Below are 13591 nucleotides of genomic sequence, written 5' to 3'. Positions count from 1 at the left end.
GAAGGAAAAGTTTACATGGTTTCGTCACCCAACTTACAAAATTTGTCCCACAAAATGTTAGGTTTTTTTTCTCCACTTTTTTTCCCTTCAGTTGCCATGTCTAAAATGTACACATTACGTAAAATACTCCATGTCAAAATCCAAATGTTTAAGGCAATGTGACAATTATTTTAAAATATCATTACACTATTCCTATAGCTTTGCCCAAATATAATGCAAGTAGGGGAGGTAATTGTTGATCCATATATTCATCTTAACTTTTTACGCATATGGACGTAACTCCTTAACTTGCATTATTTTTGTGCAAGAGGATGCATCTCAAGATAGTTGATATTTTCTTATTCCCAAAAATAACAACAATTCTGTCCAAGCAGATTTGTTTTTAATTTTTATTTACAGAGGACCATTGTCGAATGTATATGGTTACTGTTGAATGAACATTTGAAATTGATTGGCTGAATACTGGTTGTTTTTGTTTTGTTTTGTTTTTTTACTACAGTATGAAGTTATTATATCTATTTTCTTTCATCGCAAATAAACATCTTCCTTTCTGCATACGTTTCACACCTCATTCACGTATACAACTAAATTCCATACCAAATCATCTTGCATTTTGTTCACCTCTTTCTACATTTCTCTAAACATTTTTATTTCAGTAGTCAAACACCTTTTCTTCCTATGTGGATGTTCTGTGATCAATGGATGGCGCAGACTAACATGAACATGTGCTAGAAAAATAATGTAAAATGTTTAAATGTAATCTAATGTCAGTTGTGGGCAAACACTTAACCAAAGTTAAAACGTGACCTCAAAAATGGGGTAATATGCAAAAACTTAAAAAATATATCAATATGTGATGTCATGTTAAAGCTGTCTGCAAGCAGATTTCTACACCTTCTCGTGTCATGGCCTATCCGATTCCTTATATCTCAAAGTGTCTTCCACTTAATTTTCAGTCATTTGGCTGCAATCAAAGGAAACAACAAAAGCAACGAAAAAGTTTTTATTTTACTGCGTTTTAGTGAAACATGCAGCCAATAAACACATATTCACTTGCAAAATTATACAACAAACTGTATCAATACATGTTTGTCACATTGCATTCCAAAAAAATTATCTACGATACCAAACCTAGAAAATAAACTGTACTTACATGTATGCGCGTCTATCTAACCGCACCTGGGATAACTGCAGTGAGTCGTCAAAAATAGTGTTTTTTCTGTGCGTTTTTTTTCAAATAATGCAATAACAGCACACACATTTGCTTGCAGAATTAAACAACAAATTTCACTGATACATGTTAGTCATTTTGCATCCAAAAAGAATGATCTACGACTCCAAACTTTGAAATATAAACTGCACTTATATTAAAATATTCTGTCAACACGTACTTCAGTTTAAGGCCTAAGTACTTAAGCATTTAGGGTCGAATCTACTTCCGCTATATTCGAAAGGGTGTGCTTGCCAGCTTCTTTAATGCAAAAAATTGAAAATATTATTCATGACGTTGCATTAAAAATAAAAAAAAGCTTTCAGATCTTAGAATGTCATTTCATGTTTAGACAAAAACTTCAAATTGTTAAAACATGTCATTTGGGGGGGGGGGGGGGGTAAAAACTTAAAAAATACTGACATTTCATGTTGCAAATGCCTTAGTGGGCAAAAACTAAAAAATGTTAAGGTGTGACTTTATTTAGGCACATTTCAACTCGCTTCTCATCAAGGATAGCAAAAATGTGATTCAAAAATTTTCTTATTTGTATATTACACTATTTTTTTCCGATCAAATTAATTATTACAAAAATTGTCTAAAGTGACAAACTATGAAAATCATGCATTTAAAAAAAAAACAAAGCTTTTAGAGCTTTCTGATGTCGCTGTAACACTTTAAAGCTGCCAGCATGCAGATTTCTACACCTTCTCGTATGATGGCCTATCCAATTCCTTATATCTCAAAGTGTCTTCCACTTTATTTTCAGCCCCGTAGAGCAAGTCGTTTGGCTGCAATCAAAGCAAACAATAAAAGCAACGAAAAAGTGTTTATTTTACAACGTTTTTGTCAAACATGCAGCCAATAAACAAATATTCACTTGCAAAATTATACAACAAACTGTATCAATACCTGTTTTTCACATTGCATTCAAAAAAAAAATTATCTACGATACCAAACCTAGAAAATAAACTGTACTTACATGTATGAGCGTCTATCTAACCGCACGTGGGATAACTCTGCAGCAGAGCGTATATTGCACGCTCTGCTCCGCAGTGAGTAGTCGAAAATAGTGTTTTTTTCTGTGCGTTTTTTGTAAATAATGCAATAACAGCACACACATTTGCTTGCAGAATTAAACAACAAATTTCACCGATACATGCTAGTCACATTGCATCCAAAAAGAATGATCTACGACTCCAAACTTTAAAAATAAACTGCACTTATATCAGAGACATCTCTGCTTACATTAAAATATTCTATCAACCCGTACTTAAGTTTAAGGCCTAAGTACTTAAGCATTTAGGGTCGAAACTACTTCCGCTATATTCGAAAGGGTGTGCTTGCCAGCTTCTTTAACCAAAATATTCATTTTGTCAAAATAACACGGACGCCTGTTCATTTTGAATGAACATTTTTCTTGTCATAACTGTGAAGAACAGAACGGAGATCACTGTCGAAGTCGGCCAATCTGCAATCATTTTCGTCTCGCAAACACTGCTCGTGAACAACATATGGGAGATCACTCTGTATTCTGGTTTTGATAGATTCGCGTAGGACTGTCGCGTCCGGTCAGAGAGACAACTGGCGATAGCCGTGGAGCGAGGATTATCAGAATGTGTAATGAGGGTGTTGTTCAGGTTTAGAAAACACATCTGGACGAGCGTAAAATTATATACTGTTCAAAAAAAGAAACGCATAGCTTGTAATATTTGGTTAATTTAGTTATATGGCTACAAGAATATCCACCAAACTGCAGAAAATGTTTATCTGGTCGTCGACCTTTCGTCCATTGCCACAAGTGAGCTCTGCACGTGACGCATGCGTTATCAGTGGCTACAATGTCAAAATTGCTCATTTGGCATGACCACTCGTCATGTTTCAGTGTAATCTCGTGAAACTCGGGGAATATTGAGCTCTCACCATGTCTTCCAAAACCCATAAAAGCGGATTGTTCGCCACAAAGAAATCAGACGACAATTCAGCGACGAAAGATGGCCCGATTGAGCAGAGAAGACCGCCAAATTGCATTGGGTCGTTTACAAGCAGGCCAAAGTCAAAGTGCAATCGCCAGGCACTTCCACGTGTCCCAGAGCACCATCAGTAGACTGTGGGTCAGGTTTCAAGCCACTGGCTCCGTTGCTGACTTGCCACGAGCGGGAAGACCAAGGGCGACAACTGCTGCTCACGACCGCTTCATACGGGCTCCGCCACCTCCGGAATCGTTTCCTGTCGGCCTCATCTTCTGTCCAGGCTCTCCCCGGGCCACACCGATTATCGGACCAGACCGTGCGGAACCGCCTGCATGAAGCTGGTTTGAGAGCTCGCAGACCTCACAGAGGAGCTGTCCTCACCCGCCGCAATCGCCAGAACCGAGTGCAGTGGGGCAACCAGCACCTTCGCTGGACCGTCCGGAATCACTGGAGACACGTGTGGTTCAGCGACGAGTCCTACTTCCTGCTCCAGCGACATGATGGTCGGAGGAGGGTCTACCGGAGAGTAAACGAACGTTACGCGCCCAACTGTGTGGATGAGGCACCCGTTCATGGTGGTGGAGGCGTCATGGTGTGGGGGGCGATCAATACCGCTGGAAGGAGCACCCTGGTGCACGTCCAAGGGCGCATAACTGCCCAGCGATACGTGGAGGAAATTCTGCGCCCACACGCCCTTCCTCTTCTGGCTGACCAGGATGCCATATTCCAGCAGGACAACGCTCGCCCGCACACAGCACGACTCACCACCCAGTTCCTCACCGACCACCATGTCCAGGTGCTTCCCTGGCCATCCATGTCGCCAGACATGAACCCGATAGAACACCTCTGGGATGAATTGGACAGACGTGTGCGCAGGCGAGAAGAAGCGCCGGCAAATCACCGCGATCTATTGCAGGCACTTCAGGAGGAGTGGGACACCATCCCACAGCAAGATATCCGGCATCTGATCCAGTCCATGCCCAGAAGGTGCCGGGCAGTTGTTGCTGCTCAAGGCAGTCACACCCCTTACTGACTTGACAGCCTCAGCACCCAATCGTATTGATTGACTGATTGATTTGAAGATGCAAATGAACTGTGTGTGCATTCAACTGTGTCCATACCAAATTTCAAACAAATAATCTAAATATTGGATTTTCTGTTAATTTTTTCGAAAAATAAAACAAATTTGGCAAGTAGCAACTATGCGTTTCTTTTTTTGAACAGTATATGTGGAATACGATATTGTTTTCACTTGGAAACCTGCAAAAATCAACAGCTTGGCTTGTTCCGTTAAATGGTGGGCATGTTTGCTTAATTGATTTCAGATATTGACTTATACTATTAGGTGTCGTTTACAAAATTAAAACAGCAAGTAATAAATACCCTGCACACTAATGTGCAAAACAGGACGTGGCTAGTTACAGCAATGTTTTGTTTCTAAGAAATGCCTGAGTGACACGAGCCCAAATTACACACCATGGTAAAATAAAGGCTTATAAATCAGCCCTGACTGAAGGCGGAAATGTTTTGCCTCTGATCATTGTAGTTGAACCGACGGTGTTTTATATCACGTGCAGTCTCCTTGATTTTGGGTGAGAGGGGATTGCGTGTGTGTGTGGGGTGGGGGGGGGGGGTGGGTGTGTGTGTGTGTCTGTGTGTGTGTCTGTGTGTGTTTGTGTGTGTGTGTGTGTGTGTTTGTGTGTGTGTGTGGGTGTGTGTGTGTGTGTGTGTGTGTGGGTGTGTGTCCATCTGTCTGTCTGTCTGTTTGTCTGTCTGTCAGTCTGTCTGTGTGTCTGTCTGTGTGTCTGTCTGTGTGTCTGTCTGTGTTTGTTAATATCTGAGTATTGCTTTATGCGTAAACAAAATGTGTACGTGCGTCCATGCGTGTGTGTTTGTGATTTTGTCTGAGTGTTGTGTGAGCGTGTGTTTAGTAGGTACGTGAATTCGTTCGTGCAGTAGTGTGTGCATTTGTGTGAGCGTGCGAGCTAGTGTGCGCGGGTCTTTAGTGCGTGATGACGTTGTGTTTGTCAGATATGTCACGGACGGTCTTCCTGTCTGTCCGTCCTCCTTCTTCTTTCTTGGTATGGACTGGGTTCATCCGAACGTCTGTGTCCATGCACTCGCGTGTGCGTGCGTTTGTCGTAGAGCCTGGTTGTATATCTGCACTCCTAGATCCTGTCTGTGTCTTAACGAGCCTGTTTGCTCTTTTGAGGTAGAAATGAGGGAGGGGGGGGTACAGCGGGAAAAGAGAAGCCATATTACAACTCAAAAAGTGGATTCTTTTTTAGCAAAGGTTCAGCAACTGTGGCAATCAGATTTAACACACTGCCAATGGGTTGAAAAAGTGGGAGCTGAAGAATAACAGTAACAGCTATTGTGTTTTCAGCGTAGCAATAGGGTCCGATATTTAGACGAGACAAGTATAATGCGACGAGTCGAAGACGAGTCGCATTATACTTGTTCGAGTCTAAATATCGGACCCTATTGCTACGCTGAAAACATAATAGCGATTATATAGCTGTTATGACCTTGATTCGTTGTTCCAAACTTACAAAATGACAGTTTTTGCGTCGATGCGTTGATCTCAGGTTTTGATAGCAGACGAACTTCTTACGCACATCATGTTCGCGCAGACATGCACACCGCTACACGCTTTCTGACTTTGGAAGAAAAACTGACTCCAAGTGCATTCGATTTCACAACACAGTTGTTGAAACTGCCAGCTTTTTAAGTTCTCAGTGTATGCTGTTGTCGATAGAAACATCGCCACGTGGTACAGATGTGTAAACCGGAACCATGCGTCGGCCATTTTACTCAATATGCTTTTGGATATTGCGGAAAATGGCCGACTTCGGCAGCTACACGCTTTCTGACTTTGGAAGAAAAACTGACTCCAAGTGCATTCGATTTCACAACACAGTTGTTGAAACAGCTTTTTAAGTTGTCAGTGTATGATGTTTTCGACAGAAACATCGCCGCGTGGTACAGATGTGTAAACCGGAACCATGCGTCGGCCATTTTACTCAATATGCTTTTGGATATTGCGGAAAATGGCCGACTTTGGCAGCAATATGCTTTGATGATCGGGAGATACCATCCAATCACAGCCCCCGAATTCCCCCACGTGTTCATCAGAATAGCTATATTGGCTTTTCACGACCAATTGATTGTCTGAGGGTTGTTGATCCTGTGGATAATACATCCTTTGGATCCGCCCACATTTCACGTAAATCGACACGTTTCTAGTGTTTTTGTTGTTTTAGCTTTTGGCCTTTTTCTCCCAACTTTCTTTCTTTCATGTGTATGACTGTGTGTATGTGTGTGTGTGTGTGTGTGTGTGTGTGTGTGTGTGTGTGTGTGTGTGTGTCTGTGTGTCTGTGTGTGTGTGTGTACGTGTGTGCGTGTGTGTACGTGTGTGTGTGTGCGTGTGTGTGTGTGTATGTGTGTGGGGGGGGGCGTGTGTGTCTGTGTGGGGGTGTGTGAGTGTGTATGTGAGGGTGAGAGCGAGAAGAGAAAGACAGACAGACAGACAGACACAAAGACATACAGACAGACACACAGACACACAGACACACAGACAGACACACAGACAGAATGCAATGGCACAAATGCTTGATAGCGTACAGTTGTTTTGTGGCGTCAGCGTTGGCGGGTTTCATTGTGTCTTTGAACCGAAAAGGAAACTTGCAACAGAATCAGGAGGCAAACGTGAACTTTGTTTTCTATTCGATCCAAGGAGCTGGTCTCACATCTTGAACTTTACACAAAAAAAGGTTCTTCTACCCAATAATCGTTAGCTTAAAGCGGTATAACTCGTTAGCACTGCACCCAGAAGCGATGTGTTGGACCACACAGTCTTGTATCAACGTGCGTGGCCGGTTAATCGAAGTATTGTGCCCTATAACCACTTACTGTGGAAACCGTCAAATTGTCAAATCGTGTCTCTCTCTCTCTCTCTCTCTCTCTCTCTCCCTCTCTCTCTCTCTCTCTCTCTCGCTCTCTCTCTCTCTCTCTCTCTCTCTCTCTCTCTCTCTCTCTCTCTCTCTCTCTCTCTCTCTCTCTCTCTCTCTCTCTCTCTCTCTCTCTCTCTCTCTCTCTCTCTCTCTCTCTCTCTCTCTCTCTCTTCCAATCGGGTGGGAGCCAGCTGCGGGATCGGATTGGTTTGAATTGAGGTTTGTTTGTGATTTCAGCCAATCCTATCCCGTAGCTGGCTCCCACCGCGTTGGTAACTTTCTCGTGAACATCAGCCCACACCACCATTCACCCGACCAACCACTCCCACCCCCACCCTCACCCCACATCTACCTCACCCCCACCTCACACACACACTCACGCACAAACACACTCCGCGCGCCTGAAACCGGTATCATATTATTTACAAAGTGACCTTGACATTAATACTATGAAGCTGCAAAAACAGATCGAATCTTCGACTTCCATGGTTATATGTGTCCCGCTTTTAATGAGACTGCGGGAAAAGCTGCTTTGATTCAATCGTTAAGGATTATTTTTTTTGTAAGGAGAGAGCCTTTATGACTGCAAATTCTCATCTTAAAAGTGTTGCATGGTCTTGAGACAATCATAAATATAATACGATATATTTCTACATTATAACACTACGTCATCAACGGCAGGTATCAGTTTAGCTTCCTAACTAAGTTGGGACAAATCCATGCCATAAATGTTTACACACTTGATGCTTTTTAACTAAGGATTATGTTTCTTCCTGGATTAAAATACATACAAGTATTAGAAATGAATGCATAATTGCAGAGAAAAAAAGAAAGGAGTAGGCCTAAATATGTTGCAGCCTGCCATTCTTTGAGCGCTATATATTAGAAGCACCCACAACAAAAGTGTCACTAATTACCAAATGAAGAGTTCCCAGTCAATATAGCTTGATCACTTTGAATAAACTGCTCACAGAATGGTCCTAGTAAAGCGATTTTTTTGCCAGACCAAGTCAGTGTCACTTTAAAGCAAGCCGAATCTGCCAACAACTTGGAACAGGAATAAATATATGGACGGCGTGTCAGCACAAAAAAAGCTCCGGTGACTATATGGGAGCATGTGGGCGTAAAAAGGAAGCTCCAGTGACTATAAATTGGGATTACATTTGCTCGCCGATCACGAACAACAATGGCGCTTCTTCTGGTCTGCAGGAGAGAGCAAGCAAATTATCGTGGATGCAAGAAGTATGGCGTCGTGCCTGAATCGGTCCATACTTCAACCAACATTGTCAACGCCGTTGCTCACTCATTGATTTAGCTCCCAGCAAACTTTTCAAGTCGTACACACAAAATCACAAAAGCAATTGTTGCAAGAAAATCGAAAATTGATGTCTTGTAATTGTTCCACCTATTTTACATTCTGGCGATATCTGACTGAATGTATTGCTGGAGACTTGGATTGATCGTTCGGTTGGTGTCTGTCTGTCTGTGTGTCTGTTTGTTGTGTCTGTCTGTCTGTCTGTCTGTCTGTCTGTCTGTCTGTCTGTCTGTCTGTCTGTCTGTCTGTCTGTCTGTCTGTCTGTCTGCCTGTCTGTCTGTCTGTCTGTCTGTCTGTCTGTGTAGAGCGATTCCTACAAAATTAATGGTTGTTGTTGTCGTTTGTTGCTGTTGTTCATTCTCCTTATTTATTTTTAGTCCATTATTCAATGTCTCTATCTGTCTTGCTTTCATATATGTCGTTCTACAACATCAACATCAAAAACAACACAAGTTAGTCTGCTTTATGTCTGAAAACCCTTTCGTAAAACAATGTAAGCTTTTCCAGCGCCGTACACAAGCAAAGAAAAAAGTGTGTACAAGTACCCTGTAGGAAAGCTGACTTTTTATTTCGTGATTGAAACAATAACGCAGAACAACAACTAAACAATAGTTAACCTTGACCTACCTCACACAGACTGTAACACTAACCCATATTGTTTTATCTCAAAACACTAATAAGTTACAGTCAAACCTGCATTTGCGACCAACTGATTATAACGATCCACTGCCCATTACGAATACCCCCAAAAGGTTCTCTGGCGATTTCTTCCATATAATTAATCTTTTCACAGCGACCACCTCTCTAAAACGACCACGTTTAGTCGTTGACTTAGATGGTCGTTATCGACAGGTTCGACTGTACATGCCACGGTTTTACAGGCTGACAATCTGTGCCGTATCAGTCAAATAGTTTTGGTAGATTATTTATTTGCATCGAGACGAACAGCGGACCAGTTTTGATTACTCAGGAGAGAAGAAATAACTTGGAGATGCAAGGAATAATTTACGTCCTTGCGCTTTTTGTTGCTGGAGCCAGTATCGCAAGCGATGGTAAGTCTTATATATCTATTCTGAAGATATTTATAACGCTGAATAAGTAAAAATAAAGACGAACAACCTACAGGATGTTAAACGCTGAAAACGTATTACAAGAAACTGAAAATGTGTGATAGTTCAAAGCAATGCTGCCTTTGATTTTGGAAACAAAATGGACCATGTTTACAACGTGTATAAATTAATGGCACGTAGTTCCTAATTAATTTCGTTTGAAAAAAATAGTTGCAATCCGAGTCGGACACTTTTGGAAAAGTATGAGACACAGACCCGTTCCAAAAGTAACTTATGAGTATTTTATTGAATTAAGGACACCTTCATCCCCCACCATAGTGACTATCTGGTGAATCATTACAGCTGTGTCCAAGCTTGTACACGAGATATTAGAGTATCCTTCATTTTAGACACACACCAACAATATACAACCTGGTTGTCTTTGTGCAGAGTGAGACTTTTTTTTGCTAAACTCGTTTTGTAATTCACACAGTATTTCATTTTGCGAAATGAATTCCCCATAGAATAGAAGAGGTTCGAAAAATAACTTTGTCGAGTTTGTATGGGTTATGGAAGAGTGAATTATCTTGCTTTTAGTGAGAAAAAGTGTCCCACTTGACCTTTGAGGCCAGTCACTAGCGAGGGGTGTTTGTAAAAACACCTGAACAAGGAGTATGTGTGGAAAGTTTGCCCCACTAAAAGCGAGAGTATTCACTCTTTCAAAACTCATTCAAACCCGACAGAGTTCTTTCCGGAGTTCGCCTATTCCTCCTCTGCAAAATAGCATGCAGCCAATCCGTTTGTCTCCAAGGAGGGATATGTTCTTGCTCCATGCAAAAGCCTGCACATCTATGTTCTGGTTTACGTGATGCACGTTTTCAAGGGACTGAATGTACCTTTGAACAATCCTCGCTGCAGCCGCGCGACCCAACGTGCTGTTCCTTGTGGTGGACGACCTGAGACCCAAACTGAACTGCTATGGAGAGACCAACATGGTGACGCCTAATCTTGACAACCTGGCCATCAACAGCGTCCTCTTTGAACGAGCCTATGTTCAGGTCAGGACCAAATTTTTTCATGCATTTGCATGTGTCCTTTTATTTTCAAAACCAGGGATAGTATTTGGTGTTAGTGGTCGGTTAAACAGCTTAACTTATTTCAAATCGGCAAAAACTACGCCATCAAATTGGCAGAACTGCCGAAAGAAGTCTTCCCACATATAAAAACTAACCAAGTCAGAGTAGTTTGAACATTTCTGATAAACAAAACATAGATTTCGAACTACGTTTACAGAAACCAGGCAGTGAAACGCCCGCTTGCACAACAGAGAAGAGAATATAACACATGCTCGGGGACATAGCTCAGTTGATGGCTTGTCTAGCGTAGTATATACCAGTAGCTCAAGGATATTTGCAAGAGAGAACTTTCTGTGCACACGCTTATCAGTGTCCGAACACCCGTATGTGCACACTTTCGCGCGATGAAGATCCTATGTTTACAGCAATATGCTAAGGGCTTGAACAAAATAATATACTCATGCAAGAAACACAGAAAAAAAGGTGAAGTGCTGAACCGTAGGAGAAAGCAACTAGAATTTTCACGATTGAAACATTGCAGGACTAACTGTATTTAACCACACCTTATGTCGCCTACATATTCTGTTTTAAAAAATTGCTTCCCAACATTCCCAGCAAGCAGTGTGTTCCCCAAGCAGGACGTCCTTCCTGACAGGACGCAGACCGGACACGACTCGTATCTTTGACCTGAAGACCTACTTCAGGAGACTGGCCGGTAACTTCACCACGCTGCCCCAGCACTTCAAGAACAACGGCTACATCACTTGGTCCATTGGCAAGATCTTCCACCCTGGTAAGCACTGAATGAGGTCGAGCAGGTGAATATGTGACGGTTTAGAATATTCACTGTAAGGAATCGGATTAAAGGTACCATTCTTTTTGTGTAACACCATGTCAAACTGAGAACATAACTTTGCAAAAACATCCTTGCTGTACAGACCCGTGCGTCCCAACACAGACGAATGCACATTATGACATGGGCCCTCAAACCCCTTGACCACTTCCTGCAGTCCTGTCCCATCTTTGACGCCCTGAGACGCCGGGCTTGGCCCAGTGCAGTGGAGGACCACGAGACGCTGTGATGAACGGCAGAGTCACTGAGGTGGACCGCGGACTTCGCCATAACTACGTTATTTGATATTCTTGCATGGCCCCGAATGCAGAAGAAGAAGAAAAAGTACAGGAAGAAGCAAGGTTCTAGATTTGGGGTGTATGTCAAAGTGAATCAATGCACTTGTCCAATGTAAAATCCGGGCCCGATTCTTTTGTGGTGATGAAAACGACAGGTGCTTTAAGTAAGTTTATTAGAGTTGATAAAATCTCCCTTCCATCAGCAATCTTTTTTTTCTGTGTTTGATCGCTTTGAGTGAACTTATATTTTAACTTGCAGGCAAAGCAGCCAGTGGTAAAGATGACAACGCATACAGCTGGACCTACCCTGCGTACCATGCTCCCACGGAAAGTAACCGACTCGAGCATGTTGGTATTCTTTGCATGCGTTTGTTTATTTCATTAGTTAGGTCGATGGTCATTTAATTGCAATTTTTTCCCGTTATGTAATTATGATTTTATACTGCTTTAAGCCGTTTTTACGAAACGTACACGTGGTGTTTGCAGTACAGCATTGTAAAAACTCGTTCACTTTACCCTCATGTTTACTTGAAGCTAGCTAGATTCAACACTGATATTTGCTAGCTAGATTCAACACTGATATATGTTGCTATTGTTTCAGGTGTGTCGAGGATCCGACGGACAACTGGCCAGCAATGCTCGCTGTCCGGTCAACCTTGATGACGTCAAAGGTCAGTCCCTGCCGGACATCCAGAACACGGACATGGCCATCACGTTCCTGCAGAACCGTTCCTTGGACCAGCAACCCTTCTTCCTGGGGCTGGGCTACCACAAGCCTCACCTGCCCTTCAAGTTTCCCGAGGAGTTCCTCAGTAAGTAAAGATATTTATTTTGAAATAGTGCATACAAGATGAGTTTGAATTAATTCAGATCGATTAGAAATGCAGGAATGTTTCTGACCTAACCGAAAGACAGCTTGTTTCCACAGTTTGTCGTTTTAATGTGAGGTCGATTTCCGTCTGATGAGTATGTTTGCGTATTGGTCTCGTGCATTTCACCATAATTATCAGTATCAAAAATGAAAAGGATGATTTTTAGATAAGGCTATCAACAATGTTACCAAACTAATTGCTGTACCAGCCAACATGCTGGTTGAAAAAAATTATAAAAGCAGAAAAAAAACCTTCTGTCTATGGTAAAGTGCTGTTTTGCGGGGAAGGGAGGGGGGTCTTGCTTGTCTGGGTGTTTTTTTTCGTTTTTTTCTTCGTTTTTTTCTCGTTTTTACATTTCGTCAAGTTTTGACTAAATGTTTTAACATAGAGGGGGGAATCGAGACGAGGGTCGTGGTGTATGTGTGTGTGTCTGTCTGTCTGTCTGTCTGTCTGTCTGTGTGTGTGTGTGTGTAGAGCGATTCAGACTAAACTACTGGACCGATCTTTATGAAATTTGACATGAGAGTTCCTGGGTATGATATCCTCAGACGTTTTTTTCATTTTTTTTTATAAATGTCTTTGATGACGTCATATCCGGCTTTTCGTGAAAGTTGAGGCGGCACTGTCACGCTCTCATTTTTCAACCAAATTGGTTGAAATTGTGGTCAAGTAATCTCCGACAAAAGCCCGGACTTCGGTATTGCATTTCAGCTTGGTGGCTTAAAAATTAATTAATGACTTTGGTCATTAAAAATCTGAAAATTGTAAAAAAAAATATTTTTTTATAAAACGATCCAAATTTACGTTCATCTTATTCTCCATCATTTTCTGATTCCAAAAACATATAAATATGTTATATTTGGATTAAAAACAAGCTCTGAAAATTAAAAATATAAAAATTATGATCAAAATTAAATTTTCGAAATCAATTTAAAAACACTTTCATCTTATTCCTTGTCTGTTCCTGATTCCAAAAACATATAGATATGATATGTTTGGATTGAAAACACGC

At 41.7% G+C, this 13591-nt stretch overlaps 2 protein-coding genes across 2 annotated transcripts in view; both read left to right on the top strand.

The window, feature by feature from the left end:
• The window catches only part of LOC138969593 (hepatocyte nuclear factor 4-gamma-like), a 241212-nt gene that overhangs the window by 121487 nt on the left and 106134 nt on the right, over positions 1 to 13591 (top strand). The window lies entirely within an intron of this gene.
• Positions 9377 to 13591, top strand: part of LOC138969448 (iduronate 2-sulfatase-like) — a 7054-nt gene continuing 2839 nt past the window's right edge. The window contains exons 1-5 of the mRNA XM_070342237.1: positions 9377 to 9503; positions 10419 to 10558; positions 11192 to 11369; positions 11967 to 12055; positions 12309 to 12519. Coding sequence (XP_070198338.1) covers positions 9443 to 9503; positions 10419 to 10558; positions 11192 to 11369; positions 11967 to 12055; positions 12309 to 12519 — 679 coding nt within the window. The 5' untranslated portion in view covers positions 9377 to 9442. The remainder of the gene's footprint in view (positions 9504 to 10418; positions 10559 to 11191; positions 11370 to 11966; positions 12056 to 12308; positions 12520 to 13591) is intronic.

Source organism: Littorina saxatilis, linkage group LG1, assembly GCF_037325665.1.
Source record: "Littorina saxatilis isolate snail1 linkage group LG1, US_GU_Lsax_2.0, whole genome shotgun sequence".
Taxonomy (NCBI): domain Eukaryota; kingdom Metazoa; phylum Mollusca; class Gastropoda; order Littorinimorpha; family Littorinidae; genus Littorina; species Littorina saxatilis.
This window is presented reverse-complemented; position numbering and strand designations above follow the sequence as displayed.